General features: G+C 44.0%; 2 protein-coding genes across 3 annotated transcripts; one reads left to right on the forward strand and one right to left on the reverse strand.

Moving 5' to 3' along the window:
• Positions 1-521: 521 nt before the first annotated feature.
• Positions 522-9,660, reverse strand: uros (uroporphyrinogen III synthase). 2 transcript variants are annotated; one of them, XM_023831018.2, is made up of 10 exons: positions 9,510-9,653; positions 8,518-8,605; positions 8,184-8,267; positions 7,951-8,047; positions 5,906-5,980; positions 3,792-3,866; positions 3,559-3,648; positions 3,253-3,338; positions 2,701-2,799; positions 522-904 (listed from the first exon to the last, which is right to left on the reverse strand). In XM_023831018.2, exons 2-10 carry the CDS (start codon positions 8,578-8,580, stop codon positions 782-784), a joined length of 792 nt encoding a protein of 263 aa, XP_023686786.1. In that variant the 5' UTR covers positions 8,581-8,605; positions 9,510-9,653; the 3' UTR covers positions 522-781. The 2 variants fall into 2 exon arrangements, with proteins under 2 accessions (XP_023686786.1, XP_023686787.1); XM_023831019.1 differs by lacking the exon at positions 8,518-8,605 and having other exon boundaries at positions 9,510-9,660.
• A 289-nt stretch (positions 9,661-9,949) lies between these two features.
• Positions 9,950-13,980, forward strand: bccip (BRCA2 and CDKN1A interacting protein). The gene is made up of 7 exons (XM_023830995.2): positions 9,950-10,195; positions 10,340-10,414; positions 11,072-11,152; positions 11,370-11,456; positions 12,195-12,382; positions 13,383-13,533; positions 13,759-13,980. The coding sequence occupies exons 1-7, from the start codon at positions 10,052-10,054 to the stop codon at positions 13,927-13,929; spliced, it is 897 nt and encodes a 298-aa protein (XP_023686763.1). The 5' UTR covers positions 9,950-10,051; the 3' UTR covers positions 13,930-13,980.
• The last annotated feature ends 239 nt before the right edge of the window (positions 13,981-14,219 follow it).

Raw genomic sequence — 14,219 nt, forward strand, 5'->3', positions numbered from 1 at the left:
GCAGGCCTCCGTTAATTGCATATCACTTTGTTTCAGGTTGAATGTTCAGGTTGATACGGGAGCGTGCAGCGGTGACACGGGGGTGATAAAAGCGCGTCGGAGCAGCTGCGGACCGGCGCACCTGCCGCGGCTTCGCTCTCCGCTCAACAACCCGGCGATTTCGCACACAAGCAGCAAAACCTACACTTAAAAAGGCAATTGTAAAAATGGTGTTGGAAAGCTGATGCAAATTAATATAAAAAAGGCATTTGTCCGTGTGGGGAGTATTTTTTTACAGTGCACAAAAAAATCTAGGGAATGCACTTTGTTTATTCATATAAACGCTTAATTGTTGTTTTTTGTTACTACATCAGAATTTAAAATTATGTTTACGTTTTGCATAATTACATTTGTACTGCTTTTTAAAAATGAGGTGTTTTATGAATAAAACAGGCTCTTGGTCCTACATTTGAGTGACATTTTAAATATTTCGTTTGATAGACTTTTACTTGGCACCTCATCAAAGGGACACGCAACGCGCGTTAAAATTGTGTCATTTATTACACGTCAATACACTTTACAAAGAAGATCAAACATTTTGCATCAGCAAAATGCCTCACAAAAATATTTACTTGAAATACCATTGTTACAATATGCATTACATTAGCAGGATACTTTTGCCTCGTTAACAAAATCCTTTGCATGGCGATATTTGTCGCAAACGTTCAGCGTCAATGATATTGGTGACGTGCTTTCTTTGACATAGGATGATTTGTCTTGCAGGGATGAGTGGCCACGGTGGTCACTGTAGGACTTGCTCGATTCCATGAGCCAGATGCTGGGCTGTCGGCTTCTCCGCGGTGCAGCTGACTGTCAGGCCTTCCGCGACCATGGCGTCGGCCGTGGTGGGTCCAATGGCGGCAAACTGTGGGAAGAGACCCAGAATCCCTCTCTGTTCTGGCTGGCATCGGTGAGCTCGTGCGGCATGACAAAGAGAAGCTCTGCAATTACCACAACTTTAAATCCCCCCATTTTCTGCTCCGAGATGAACACGATGCAGACTGTGATCTGAAACTCAGCCACCTTTCAGAGTGAGCCGTCAAGTGGAGAAAGGTCAAATATCGGTAACGAAACAAGCTCCCTTTAATTAAGCTTGTTGGGTACGTCAAAACAGCATCCTTGAAAGAAGGTGTCTGTGTCCAAGCCTGCAGGCAGGAGATATCAAAGAGGCAGATCTTTTTATATCAACATGCACAAATTGTTAATTGTGTTGATATGAGGACCATCTGGCTGGCCTAAAATTAAACCTACGCCGTAGTGAAGATCTGATGACCAAGCTTTTTAAACCAACTTCAGAATACACCCTAGGCCACCAGGCTTATTTGGGGAAAAAAAACTGCAGGTTTGAATGTAAATTATAACCCAGAATTAATTTCTCCTTAAATGGAACTCATGTGTAATGGTTGATGGGTCCATGAATGCTCCCCGTTCCCACCAAGACTCACACCCCTCTTCTGCCTAAAGTAGTGTTTTTCCCAATCCGGCCCTCGGGGACCGACAGACAGTCCACATTTTTGCTCCCCGTAATGTGGACTGTCTGGAGGGAGGGAGCAAAAACATGGACCGACTGTGGGTCCCCGAGGACCGGATTGGGAAACACGGGTCTAAAGGATTCTGCCGATCGACATTGATTCTGCTCTAGTTTCAGTGCCCGCAAACTCTCTTACGTGTAAAATATCTCCCTCGCTGTCACCACAGCCGTGCACTGACCTTTCAGCACTCATACCTGTAAATATTTTCATTATTTGGTTTTTTAATTTTACTTAAATAATATGAGACAAATTATATACACTTCAGGCAGCGTGAATAATAAGCCTCAACACCAAACTCATAAAACTGAATTATAATTTATGACTTAGCTTCCGGCTACAGTGATACATTTTTAAAATGAATCTTTATTAATAAAAGTATATTAAGTTTCTGCCTCTTCTCGTGGCGGATATCGCACGGTTAGGAGTGTCTGGCTATCTCACGAACGAGCTGAAAACCTTCAACCCCAGTGACTCCAGTTCCTGATTCCTGACCCCTCACGCTGGGCAGATCGGGACCGGGCAGACAGCGGCCTGTATCCATCGATTAATCAATCGCTTCTTTCATTTTTTGTAAGAATGGGCCCTTTAAAGGGGATTAGGGCAGACGGTGTTTAATTGCAGGCTAGGAGCGAAGCACAATGAGAGGACTTTATTTCGAAGGTCTATTTAAAGACTGCAAAAGAGCACCCTTCATGAGGAAGGGATTCTGACCTGTAGGCTTGTGGAGGGTGGAGCCATTTAAACATCTGATTTAACGCTGAAACGCAGCATCCTCATCAAGCGTAAAGTGATTACTGGTTAGCCTGGAACTGTCAGACAGCAATGGCAGTCATCACTGCTACAACTAAATACCAGACTGCCTAACATTACATCCAGGGTGTCCCCTGCCTCGTGCACTGTGCTTCCTGGGTTAGACAAGTGAGACAATAAGCCAGGCTGTGAGAGGGTGTGCCAGGGTGATGGGGGGGGGGGGGGGGGGGTCTGCAGGGATGGTACCCTGTCAGACTGCTTGTAGGGCCCAAAGCGTTGGCAGCAGGTGAAGTAAGAAGCAGCAAATTTCGGGGAGGTTGACCAGCGCCACCTACAGGACGGCAGCGGAACAGGCGAGGCTAAAGGGAACGGCGTTTACCTTTATCCGGCTCAGGTCGGGGCCCGACAGCCTGCGCACCGTCTCCAAGCAGAAGCGGACTCCCGACGGGCTGAAGAAGGCCACGCTCGCTGGAACACCCTGCGCGTTCCCGGGAAAACGGCCCATTAACGTGTGGGCGGGGCAAGTCCAGTGGCATGCGTGGCAAGACAGGCGTAGCCTGGGGTTTTAGCGCTTTTAAAGAGAGCTTTGGCTGTTAAAGTACTGCTCGGGTTCTGTGGAGAGGATTTCACTGCTGCAGAACCTCTTCAACAGTTAGGCAGCGACTGGGGCAGACTGATCTGCCTTAATCTCCCCCCATGTACGCAAAGGCAGTGATTACCACAGAACACAGTGCTTCAACTTGTAATACTCAGCTCACGAAAGGGAAATTGGCAGACTCGTCTTGTAGTTTGGGGTGGGGGGGGGGGGGGGGGGGGCAGCTGTCTAAAACCCACAGTGTGCTGCTCCTCATTCACAAAGTCCAGAGCCCCAGCACGACGCCCGCAGATTTCCGAGATGCCTCAGCACCCACGGTCCTTCCCTCCGACTTACCTTCTCCGAGAAATAGCCTGTCAGGTTCCTCTCCAGGTCCGGATGCTGGGCCGTCTGATAGACAGTCAGCGTTTCCAGGGGCACCCCTATGGGCGACAGGCGGGACATGCGTCACGTCACGATTGGCTGGCCTGTGCTTACTGTTACAAAAGCCTGAACATGCACAAACACGAGGAAAACGCATTAACAGAACGGGATCTGAAAAATAAAATGGGTCAGATTAGGCTGCTGTGCATTCGATCAGAAGGTCGTTGGTTCAGATCCCAGAATTCCATAAGTGTGAAGTATGAAACTAAGGAGAGTTACCATGCTCTCTCAAAGTGGTAGGCAGGACTTCTCTTTTGATTGAGCCACAGGGAAAGAGGAAGGGTGATTTCTGGGGTTCATCTGCTGCATCTAGGAGACGCACACATTCCGCAGTCAGGAGATGTTCCTTTTCACGCCCCGTGTCGTGGCTACGGGGTGGAGAGCCCAGCAGCCCATGTTAAGGAGACAGGCCGTCCTTGTTAGACAGAGAGCCAGCACGCTCGTTTACATACTTTCCAGGATAAACCGCGAGAGCACGGACGCCGTTCCGGAATCTTCACCCTGCGGAACCAGCCCCAGGCTCCTCACTGGGGAAAAAACAAAGCGTTCGGACATTAATGTTTACGTGTGTCGCTATGACACCACCTTGAGTGGGCGGGACGGGCCCCGCAGACACGTAGGTGCGTCGGAGAGTGAGTGCAACAGGTGCTCCTAGGAATACGTCACACACGCTGCACTGCACTGCACTGGCGGTACTCAGGAAAGTACAGGATAGGAGATGGGGAGGTAATGTCCACCTGGACAGGTAAGCTTCTGCTTTCTGTCTGATCTGGGGCAGTTATTCAGCAGCTCTGACAGATGGTAGGGGCTCTGGGTGGGGGTGGGGAGGGGGGGGTGACTGACCATGTTTGAGATGATCCCAGGTGGTGTGAACTATTAAAAGTGTGGCCGGCGCCGATGGGAGCGATGTCACTTCCTGCGGGGAGCTCGGGCCTGTGACCCTTAAGGGCTTCGGCAGTCAAAACAGAGAGTGGGTGTTCAGCTTCGGACGAAACCGATTACATTTGATAAAAGAAGGGCAACGGTGCAGAAAACTGGCTCAAATTAAAGGAACGCAAATCAGACAGAGCCAAATATTAATTATTAAATAAGCGCCACTTAGAACAGAATTTACCATCGTCCAGTCGGTCTGCCTAAATACTGAAAGTGTGACACGTTGCTGGCTTCCTGTGTGAAGCTCAACCAAGCGCTTGGTCATGGTCTCAGCACAGAGGAGGTGCGCTGCTTCTGGCCCTGCTCCCCCCCGACCTTCTTTAGATCTACATCGCACCCGGGGGGGGGGGGGGTAACTGACACCCCTGACAAGCTGGACACAGGTTTCATTTCGACAGCAAACTGAGATTCGTGGAGGGCTGATTTCCTGCTTTCTGTGGGGGGGGGGGGGCTGTTACAATTAGCGACCCATCAGCTTAAAGACACAACCATCAGGGACCATGCAGGTGCTTTGGAGCTATACGGCTAAGCCTGAACAAAAGATGCCCACCCCCCCAATGAATCACCATCTCACCTCTCTGAACATAAAAGGAAAGGCAGGACCTATGAAATCCACCCCATCAGATGGAGGACATTCGTTTTATTCCGATAATACAAAAATGCTCTTAAATTCCCTAAAATCTGGAAGTGAGCGGGACAGAGCGGACACAGTGTAACAGCCGTGAAACCACATCTCATTATGCGATGTCTGCCCTACAAACGTCGCCGTGACTGGCAAGGTGCAGCTCTGGCTGTCTACACCATCAACCCCCCCCCCCCCCAGGAAGCTGCTGTGATATTTAAGCCCTCATGCTCACGTGCCCCATCACACTTCCTCAGTTCCCTCACCTTCCCCCCTTCACCCTTTTCAGAATCACCTCCCCAAATTATGAACCACTTTTATTCGATAAGATCGCTTTGTTGCGGTACGCACAGGACTGTGCAAAAGTCACAGAAAAGGCTTTGATGATCTTCATGTTAGTTTAAAGCTATGATGTTATGTTTGGCAAAGTGTGTCACCTTGGAAACCTCTCCATAAGTCACCCAACCATACATGTGTTTTTTGACTCAACCACTAACATTCCGTGTTTGGCTAATCAATAGCTGACTGAGTTATATAACTGAGGCGTTTAATTAATTGAGCTGGTGGCGAAATTTAATGAATACACTGAATGGCTGAGGTGCCCCTGAGGAGAGGTTTGGGAACTGAAGCGGTGTTCATCTAGCCATCCAACAGGAGATCAGTAACTTTTTGGAGAACACAAGAAGTTATTGCTAGCTTATATTGTGTTACTCTTGATATGCATGTTTTAATGTTAAACTGCATTTTTTCCTAACAAATATGCACTTATAATCCAGATGAATAGCCTTAAACATTTTACTTGACTCATTAAGACCTCTGCACAGTGCTGAATGTATGTTTTCCTTATATCTCGAAGGCTCTTTGGTTGCGCTGCCGTCTTTGTGAGTGAAAGCTGTCATATGGACTGTGATATGTAGGGCGTATACCGCCTCACAGGCTCCGGATCAGCGTGACGCTAATCGGCCAGCATCGGCGAAAGCAGACGGGCAGGTAACGAGGCCAGCGACGTACCCAAGGCAGCCGTGGCCTTCCCGACGACGTAGACGAGTCTCACGTTCCATCTGTCCTTCACCGAGGCGTCCCACTCTGCAGAACACAGCCGTCAGACTGTCACTGAAACAGAACGCGCATTCCCGAAAGGGCTCCTATACCAGCAATCGTCATGGAAACATACAACCGGGTGATGACACCCTATGCAGGGCATGTTACACTGTGGTTGCAACAGGCAGCGATGCACCAATACGAACAGGATTCACGCTTAGGCTAATATTGCAGTGATAGAGACCAAAGAAAAACTTATTATTAACTAGGCTAGGGAGGATATGTTTCTGATAAGACGCACAGGCAATGCACAATTTAGGGAAAAAATAAACTTTCCCCGCCACATTTCTTATGTTTGGATTTGTTTTCCTTCTCATTGCAACAAGGTGCACTGTGAAATGGAAACATAATTATTTCACATAAATTTACATGCATTTACATGCATTATTCCTAATACGACAGGAAGTGCACAGTTTGACAGCTGCTCGGTTCGTCAAAAGATGTGATGGACTGTTTCAATCCCCCTCAAAATGCTGGGCAGGAGCTTGCAGACAGAAAAACTGAGTCAGTCTGACAGAGCGTTACAGTTTCTGTCATCAAGGATCGAGCCGTTTGTATATATTGTTTACTGCTGCATGTTTCATTCTTATTTTATAAACATTTGTTTTCTAAAGGCATTAAGTGAATACTTTCATTGAAATGGAATGGGAATAATTTTCATATTTTGTCCAAAATTGGCATTCTGTGATTATTTTTTTGGTGTTTCAATTACCTCTGATTGAAAGACCTTAAACGGAATTCATTATCAAACTGCCTGCAATATGCACTATACTAAACAAAAACTGATGTTCTGATGCAGTGTAAATGACGGAATATTTTTTTAAATTATTTCAAACTATTTTTTATGCTCCTAGGGTTCTTTGATTAGCTCAGAGATTCACAAATAAGATGCCCATGCGTGGCACCTCCGGCACAAACTTCAAGGTGTCTCCTTAAAGAAAAGCTTCAATCATGTGATTGTACACAGCCTGTAATGATGGCTCTAACAAGAAAAAAGACAATTTCTGTCTCTCTTCTCCTTGAAGGAAAATGGGTCAAATTAAAGCAACACAAATCAGACAAACCCAACTCACTCGTTAATAATTAAATACTTAGGAGATAAACTTTCTGGTATTTTTACTTGTCAGAAACAAATCGTGAGAAAATAGAAAAACAGAAATTCACAAAAATAATGCTGTGGAACAGAGCAATTTGACTTCTTTCCAAAATTACGTATACAGTTAAAATGTTCCCCAAGAGAAGAGTGTCAGATTATACTGTTTACTGCCTAGAACAGGGTTATTCAAATCACGGTCCTCGAGGTCCGAGCACTGCTGGTTTTCCAGCCTTCCTTTACCTGTCAGTCAGGTGTGAAGCCACTGACCAATCAGTAATTATTAAACAACTACCTGGGGGAACTGAAAACACGGCCTGGATTTAGAATCGAGGTCTAGAGTTGAAGAACCCTGGCCTAGAAGGTAATTTCTGAGTTTTCCTGCTAAATCCTTTGGGCCATTTTTAAAGAAAACATTTTCTTTCCCAATTTTGATGAATGTCAGTATGGAGGTTATCAATAATAAGATGTAAATTATCATTCAGTACAGATGGAGATTTTGAGTCACATTAGGAATTCACAAGGATATACAACGTCAAAGTGCAGAACAATTTACATGTGCTATAAAGAATTGCTGGAAGTGTCCAAAAATCTAGGAACCTAAAAATATATATGCATTATAAATTCTTCTCCATTTAAGAATGACAACAGAAGGTCTGGCAGTTGATTGTGGGCAGGAAAAAGCCAATCTCAAAGTAACTGTAAACTTCTAGTTAATGGTGACCTCTATGGGACATTTACAGTCAATGCAGTGTTTCCAACTCGATCAGGACGGCGGGCTGGGAGTTCGCATTCTCATGTATATGTATCTACCTCTATGTTAATACCTGACACATTGTTTAAAATTAATAAGTCCACCTACCCTCCATTTTACTATGAGCTTCCAAACACGCCCTAGCAGCCTCCACTGCCCTGGGGCTGGTGAAGATAAGGCCTCCAAACTTCTCAGGCTGAAGAAGCTGTTCGAATACAAAAAACACATAAAAATTAATGTACGTATTTTCGCCGTTCCCACAATTTCACCGGAATACAAATAAGGGTAGAAACATGAAAAGGTTCCAAGATATAAGCATTTTGATGAGAAATGGAGTTTACCTTTTGACACAGTGTCTCGAGGGACACAAACGTGAAAGACAAGACTGGAATCAACGTAGCGTTGTGTCCAAGCAACTCCAACTCCTGGGGCCGCCAAGAGAAAAGTCAGCAATGCAGTTACACCACGTACATCAACATCTCAGCAATCAAGCAATAGTAAATATTACCACACTTCTAAATATGGTAATTTTGTTGCCTATACCTTGGTCTAAATGAAATGATCATATCACAAATGCATTTACCTCCATGTCAGCTTGTCCTTCCAGAAGTTATCATTTTTGCTTACATATACAAATGAATACATTAACACACAAAGTTATATGTTTATAGCTACCTTGATGTAAGGATCAGGACCAGAATCATCTTCTTTCGGTTCTTTAAGCAGCAATAAGTTCATCCTGACATTAGTTACCTCAAGAATTCTTAAAAATGAATGTGCAAAAATAAATACAAGAAAATGCCAAAACAACGAGTGACCCTGCAGGGAGGAACGTCACAGTGTAGCCACATTACAGTGTAGTTGAAGCTGACAATGCGGGTAAATGTAATGTGCACTAGGAGTAAGCAGGAGATCCACCCTGTACGTGTGATGAACACACACTTGTGTTGTGTGCTGATATGGAAATCCCGAAGAGTCAGGTCATCTTCTGACAAACAGGATTACCAGATACAAACGACAACAGACAAGCATGTTAAATAGCTTTAGCATTTGTTACCGGTCATGACACAAGGACAATATTAAATGTGATGCACACTAAAAATAGTATACAGAAAATACACTAGTGGCCAAAATTGTGGATACACTCAGCATTACGCTTTAAAAATTACTACACGAATACCGGAGGTAATGTTTATAAACAACCAAAGAGTGTTTACAAATGTCATATATTGGACGATTAAATAAGTAACTGGAGCAACACTTGGATAAAGTTCTGCAATCTCTAATAACTAGAAGTGTTTCCACAATTTTTACCCCCAGTGTCAATTAACTATTCCTAGCTGTATTCCATAAATTATTTAGAAAGTTCAGGGAAAAAGGACTAATATCGCTTGTTGTTAAGCACATACCTTTTTCGTGCCGTACATACATTTTGAAAGAAACGTTTTCTCAAAGCAATTAATGGGAATACCAAAGAACAGGACAAGGAAACCTATAAATATATACGGTAACTACAACTGTTTACCTTGTTGGAATAACGATGTAATACTAATCAATATAAAAATTCAGAGCTGTCAAGGAGCTTCAAAGATAACCAACATATAGCTTTGACAGGACATTTATAACCCCTTTAATGTCGTATCATGCCAGTATTGCATATATTATACCTGTGTACTGTTATTCTGCAGTCTCATTGAGCCACGCTGTTTTATAAAAGCAACTCAAAATGTGAGCAAAATTATGAGAATAAGCATGATCTCCCGAAGTAGACCGAGAAGAGCCAATTCTGACACCATAGCCCCTTTTCAGCTGAACCCGGAAGCTAAACTATGGACGCGTCTATGGCTTTAAAGAGGGTAATGGATGTAATGGATATCAGTTTAAGATATACTAGTAAAATAGACATTTGTTATTAAAACTTAAGGTAATTCAAGTTTAATTAGTTAGAGTTGATGGGTTTTTCGTCTGTTTGCAATTATATTGGCGATTCTTATAAATATGTTCTCCCCTACTTTCGCAAATGGTCTAGGCCAAATAGATCCCAGGAATCTAGCGGCAAGATGGCGCCCACAGCGGATTTAACGTGGCCTTTTGCTGTATATTTAGAGCCGTCATGGCGGATACAAGCGCTCAGTTACCCTGCGGTATCGGCACCGTGAATACGATGACCTATGATCTGTAGTTGCGTATCAGGCGTGTGTCAAGCGGCATGGCTTCGTCGGCGAAAAGGCGAGCAGTTGGAGTGCGACAGGAGCCCGAAGAGAGTGGAAGCGACTCCTCGGAAGGGAGCTTCGATGAGAGCGGCGACTCGGGGGAGGAAGACAGCAATAACTCCAATGAAGAGATCAACGAGGTAAATCACTTTTTTGCACGCATCGGGCCTACCCTTCCGAATACAGATGGACCGAAGTTGAGCAAACTGAATGAATATTTATATGTATAGAACTGAGTCATGATATAATGTACAAAGCAAAATGTAATGTTATTAATTTTACAGGAGGTTATAGTGGATTTTGAAGCCCATACCATCTCAGATAATGATTTCAACGGGATAAGAAAACTGCTCCAACAGGCAAGTATCGGTGTCAGGTCAGTGATGGGAAACATGACGTCATCAGAGGCGACCCAAAGTCATACTGTACCATGAAAGCAAGATAGGAGTTGATTTTATCAAGAATATTTAAAGCCGTCCGTGTGCCTGGATCTTAAGTAAGGGATAATGTACAGGCAGCCGGTAGTTATCGCAGAAATAAGCCCCGACAGTGTGATCTCCGCTTGTATCACACTGAAGGGGCTTATTTCGCGATAACTACCGGCTGCCTGTACATTATCCCGCTTATTACGCGGCTACATGCCACATAAGGAAAATGACATGGACATGAATATGAATTTGAAACATTTTATTGGCATATTTGTTTTAAAATAACATTTTTATCTTTCCGCGAAACGATATAGTACCACGTGACTATGCGTTATTACTTTGGAGCGGTCATTATTTGAAAATAACGAACCTGCAAATGTCTCAACTGACCAATCAGAATCAAGCATTCCAGAGAGCCGTGTAATAAGAGCTGATATTTGTTACCAAGCAGTGTTAACCAACATTTAAAAGTGACATCTTTTAACACAAATCTTAACAACTTCTGCATGGTCTGTAAAGCGGCTTGTGACAGTTTTAATGCTTTTTTTACTGAATGTTCTCTCCTTTCCCCACTTTCTTGTGAATCAGTTGTTCTTAAAGGCTAATGTAGATGTGTCGGAGCTGACTGACATCATCATACAGCAGAACCACATTGGTAGTGTCATCAGGGTAAGATCCATCAAAACATGAGCCAGAATTCAGAATGATGATGTGTCTGAAATCGACTTAAATGAATGAGCACCTTATCCTTCACTAATGTGTTTCATGCTTCCCTGAAATGAACCATTTACCAGTTATTATCAATATACCTTGGCAGATATAAGAAACAGGAGTGTTGCTGTATGAATCAGTGCTGCTTGTCTGACATTCTTCCATTTGCCATCAGCAAGGGGAGGTAGAGGACAGTGATGATGAAGATGATGATGATGAAGTGTTTGGATTCATCAGCATGCTGAACCTTACAGAGAGAAAGGTAGGATGTTGTGTATTTGTATAAACTAGAGCTCCAAACTGCCGAACCTTTCAGTATTGGACTGATCAAGTTCCTTTTATTGTACTTTTCTTTACAAAATCTGCTACATTTGTACACTGAAACCCTTTAAAACTCTTAGGAATAGTCCAGAAAGTACAGTGCTCACAGAAAGACTTGGAGCACTCGCTTAATTCAGTAAAATTATTGCAAATTTATTGGTGTTTTCTAACCAAAATCATTATTTATTTATTAAATCTTTGTATATGTCACATTAGAAACATCCAGTGGTTTTAACTAAAACATTCAAGTAGCAATACATTGAAACTCAAATCGTTCTGAGTTACAATGTTCATTGCCAAGCAATCTCATTGGGTGCCTTTTCAGTAATACTTTTGCAATAACAAAAAACACCAAACATTTGTGTTTAGTATCCCTTTGGGAGCCAGTGACTACAGTTGCAATTAATAGCAAAATGCCAAGATAAGAAGTTAGTCAGTCATAAAAATTATGTCACTTAATAAAATGTCTGTGCAGATATGTTAAACATTGCTGGTCAGTGGACTTTTGTTACGAAACCAATTTTTACTGAATTAAGCAAGAGTCTCAAGACTTTCTGTGAGCACTGTATTGTTCTCTGGTATCCATGGTGACCACAATGCAGTTTGTCTTTCAGCAGGAATTGTGATGGCATGGAGGCGGATGACGGGTGTGGTGCTTCTCTGCTGTGTGTTTGGCCAGGGCGTCCCCTGTGTGGAGCAGGTCAAGGAGCTGCTGCTGGCCCAGTGTGAGAAGGTCTGTCCCCACAGCGTGGTGGAGGAGCTGGAGAAGACGCTGAAGGACGCAGGCAAGCCGGTGGGGCTGCTCCTCAGCGAGCGTTTCATCAACGTGCCGCCCCAGATCGCCCTGCCCCTGCACAAGCAGCTCCAGTGAGTCCCATCGAGCTGGTCTGTCTTAGATGTGGGCCCTGAGTCTGGGGGCCCTGAGTCTTAGGGAAATTACTCACTCCGCTGGTTGGTTGAAGCAAAACCTTGGTCTGGCTTTCTGGACCTGAACTTTCCACCTTTGTTTTTAATGGATTACTTTTGCGAGTAACTTCCCAAACACTGCCTGCATGATGCTGTAGAAACATACCCCATAGTCGGGTTGCAAGTTCAGTTCATTGAACTAAATTGTTGTGTAACTGGATGGTCATTTCGCTCGGATAAGAATTGATCCTGTCACTCACACTACAGCACTGAATTCCTCTCTAATTTGGTCTTTCAGTAGAGCCACCAGGAGGGGTGCAATTATATAATTCCCTTCTGTCCTTTCAGTTCATTATTTTTCGGTATCATTACTGACTGTCGTTTTTGAATGCATGCTGGCACGCAGCACTAATGCATGATGTCGGCCACGGCCCACCTTAAAGAGAGAGTCTCTTTGTTAAGCGTAGCCTTGCCCCAAAGTAACCCTTCGGCTACATTCACACTACCAAGCTCAGATGAGTCAAATCCGATTTTTTGCCTGAATGTGAGATCTGATTTTTTTCAGGGCTGTGTGGACACACAAATCAAGTCTTTTCAAATGAGATTTGATTCACTTTCATATGTGGTCATAGATCGAATATGTATCCAATTTGTAGACATAAGACATGAATGTGAACGGTCGGGTCGGAATTCATGTGGTTTTTTTGCAAATGCGCATGTACTGAGCGTTTTTTGTTGTTGCAGATGATTCGTGTAAAAACATGAGAACTGATTTGGAGGACAGATGCGTTCACATTACAGTTAGGTACAGGTCTCTGGTGATTATGAATGTGAACCATCAAAATAAGCAAATCCGATCTGAGCATAATATTGGAATTGGACAATGAGGCTTGTAATGTTAAGGTAGCCTTTGTAAATGGAAATCCCCTTAATGCTGGTGACATCGTGTCACCAATTCCAGAGACGAAATAGCAGAGGCCCAGAAGACCAACAAGCCTAGCAGCAGGTGCCGTTACTGCCTGATGATCAGCAAGACATACATGGCGGAGAAGAAGACTGGGCAGAAAGAGGAGCTGATGTTCTGTAACGCAGAGGAGGAGTTTTTCTATGAGGTACACGTGGCTGTGATGTCAGCGATCTCCCCGGTGTCGTTGCCCAGGCAACGCACACGCATTAATTAGGAAGAGTTAAAATTTTTCACATAAAGGATGGTTTAATTTGAGAGCTTTTTGAGGGTCCCTGTTCCCAGCATTCTTTGCTTCGTGTCACATGCTAGAGTGACAGCGCTTCCTATTGGCTGAAGAGTGATGGTTTTAAATAAGTTTATCCTGTTGCAGCAAGCGACCACAAAGTTCAACTACTCAGTCCAGGAGGAGGCCGATTCCTGCCTGGGCGGACGATGGTCCTTCGACGACATCCCTATGAAGCCTTTCCGCACGGTGATGCTGATTCCTTCTGACCGGATGGGTGTCGTCATGGACAAGCTTAGGGAGTACCTGACTGTGTGAGCATGTCCAACACCAAAAAAAAATAAAATAAACGTCATTTATTTGCTCTTATTGCAGATGTTACCCATGTGTGGGAAATGTATTGTAGCCTCTGGGGTAGTCTTGTCAATAGTCATTGATTGACAGTCGGGGATCTCAACAGGAATGTCTTCGGCATACATGATCATATTAATTTTGTGGAAAGGGTATTGCCTTCAGCACCACTGGAAGTCATTTTAATCACGTGCACACGTGTTGTGAAAATTACTTTTCTCCATCTAGATACCTGTACATCTTTTGATATTCCGACA

The sequence above is a fragment of the Paramormyrops kingsleyae genome, chromosome 20 (genome assembly GCF_048594095.1).
Source record: "Paramormyrops kingsleyae isolate MSU_618 chromosome 20, PKINGS_0.4, whole genome shotgun sequence".
Lineage (NCBI taxonomy): Eukaryota > Metazoa > Chordata > Actinopteri > Osteoglossiformes > Mormyridae > Paramormyrops > Paramormyrops kingsleyae.

What these genes read in the sequence shown, in the direction of transcription:
- uros (XM_023831018.2), bottom strand. Translation starts at nt 8,580, where the DNA reads ATGAACTTATTGCTGCTTAAAGAACCGAAAGAAGATGATTCTGGTCCT. An exon ending in TCGAGACACTGTGTCAAAAG is followed by an intron (nt 8,048 to 8,183) that starts GTAAACTCCATT and finishes GTATTCGAACAG; the next exon opens with CTTCTTCAGCCTGAGAAGTT. An exon ending in CAGGCTATTTCTCGGAGAAG is followed by an intron (nt 2,800 to 3,252) that starts GTAAGTCGGAGG and finishes GGGAACGCGCAG; the next exon opens with GGTGTTCCAGCGAGCGTGGC.
- bccip (XM_023830995.2), top strand. Translation starts at nt 10,052, where the DNA reads ATGGCTTCGTCGGCGAAAAGGCGAGCAGTTGGAGTGCGACAGGAGCCC. An exon ending in TAAGAAAACTGCTCCAACAG is followed by an intron (nt 10,415 to 11,071) that starts GCAAGTATCGGT and finishes CTTGTGAATCAG; the next exon opens with TTGTTCTTAAAGGCTAATGT. An exon ending in AGGAGGAGTTTTTCTATGAG is followed by an intron (nt 13,534 to 13,758) that starts GTACACGTGGCT and finishes ATCCTGTTGCAG; the next exon opens with CAAGCGACCACAAAGTTCAA.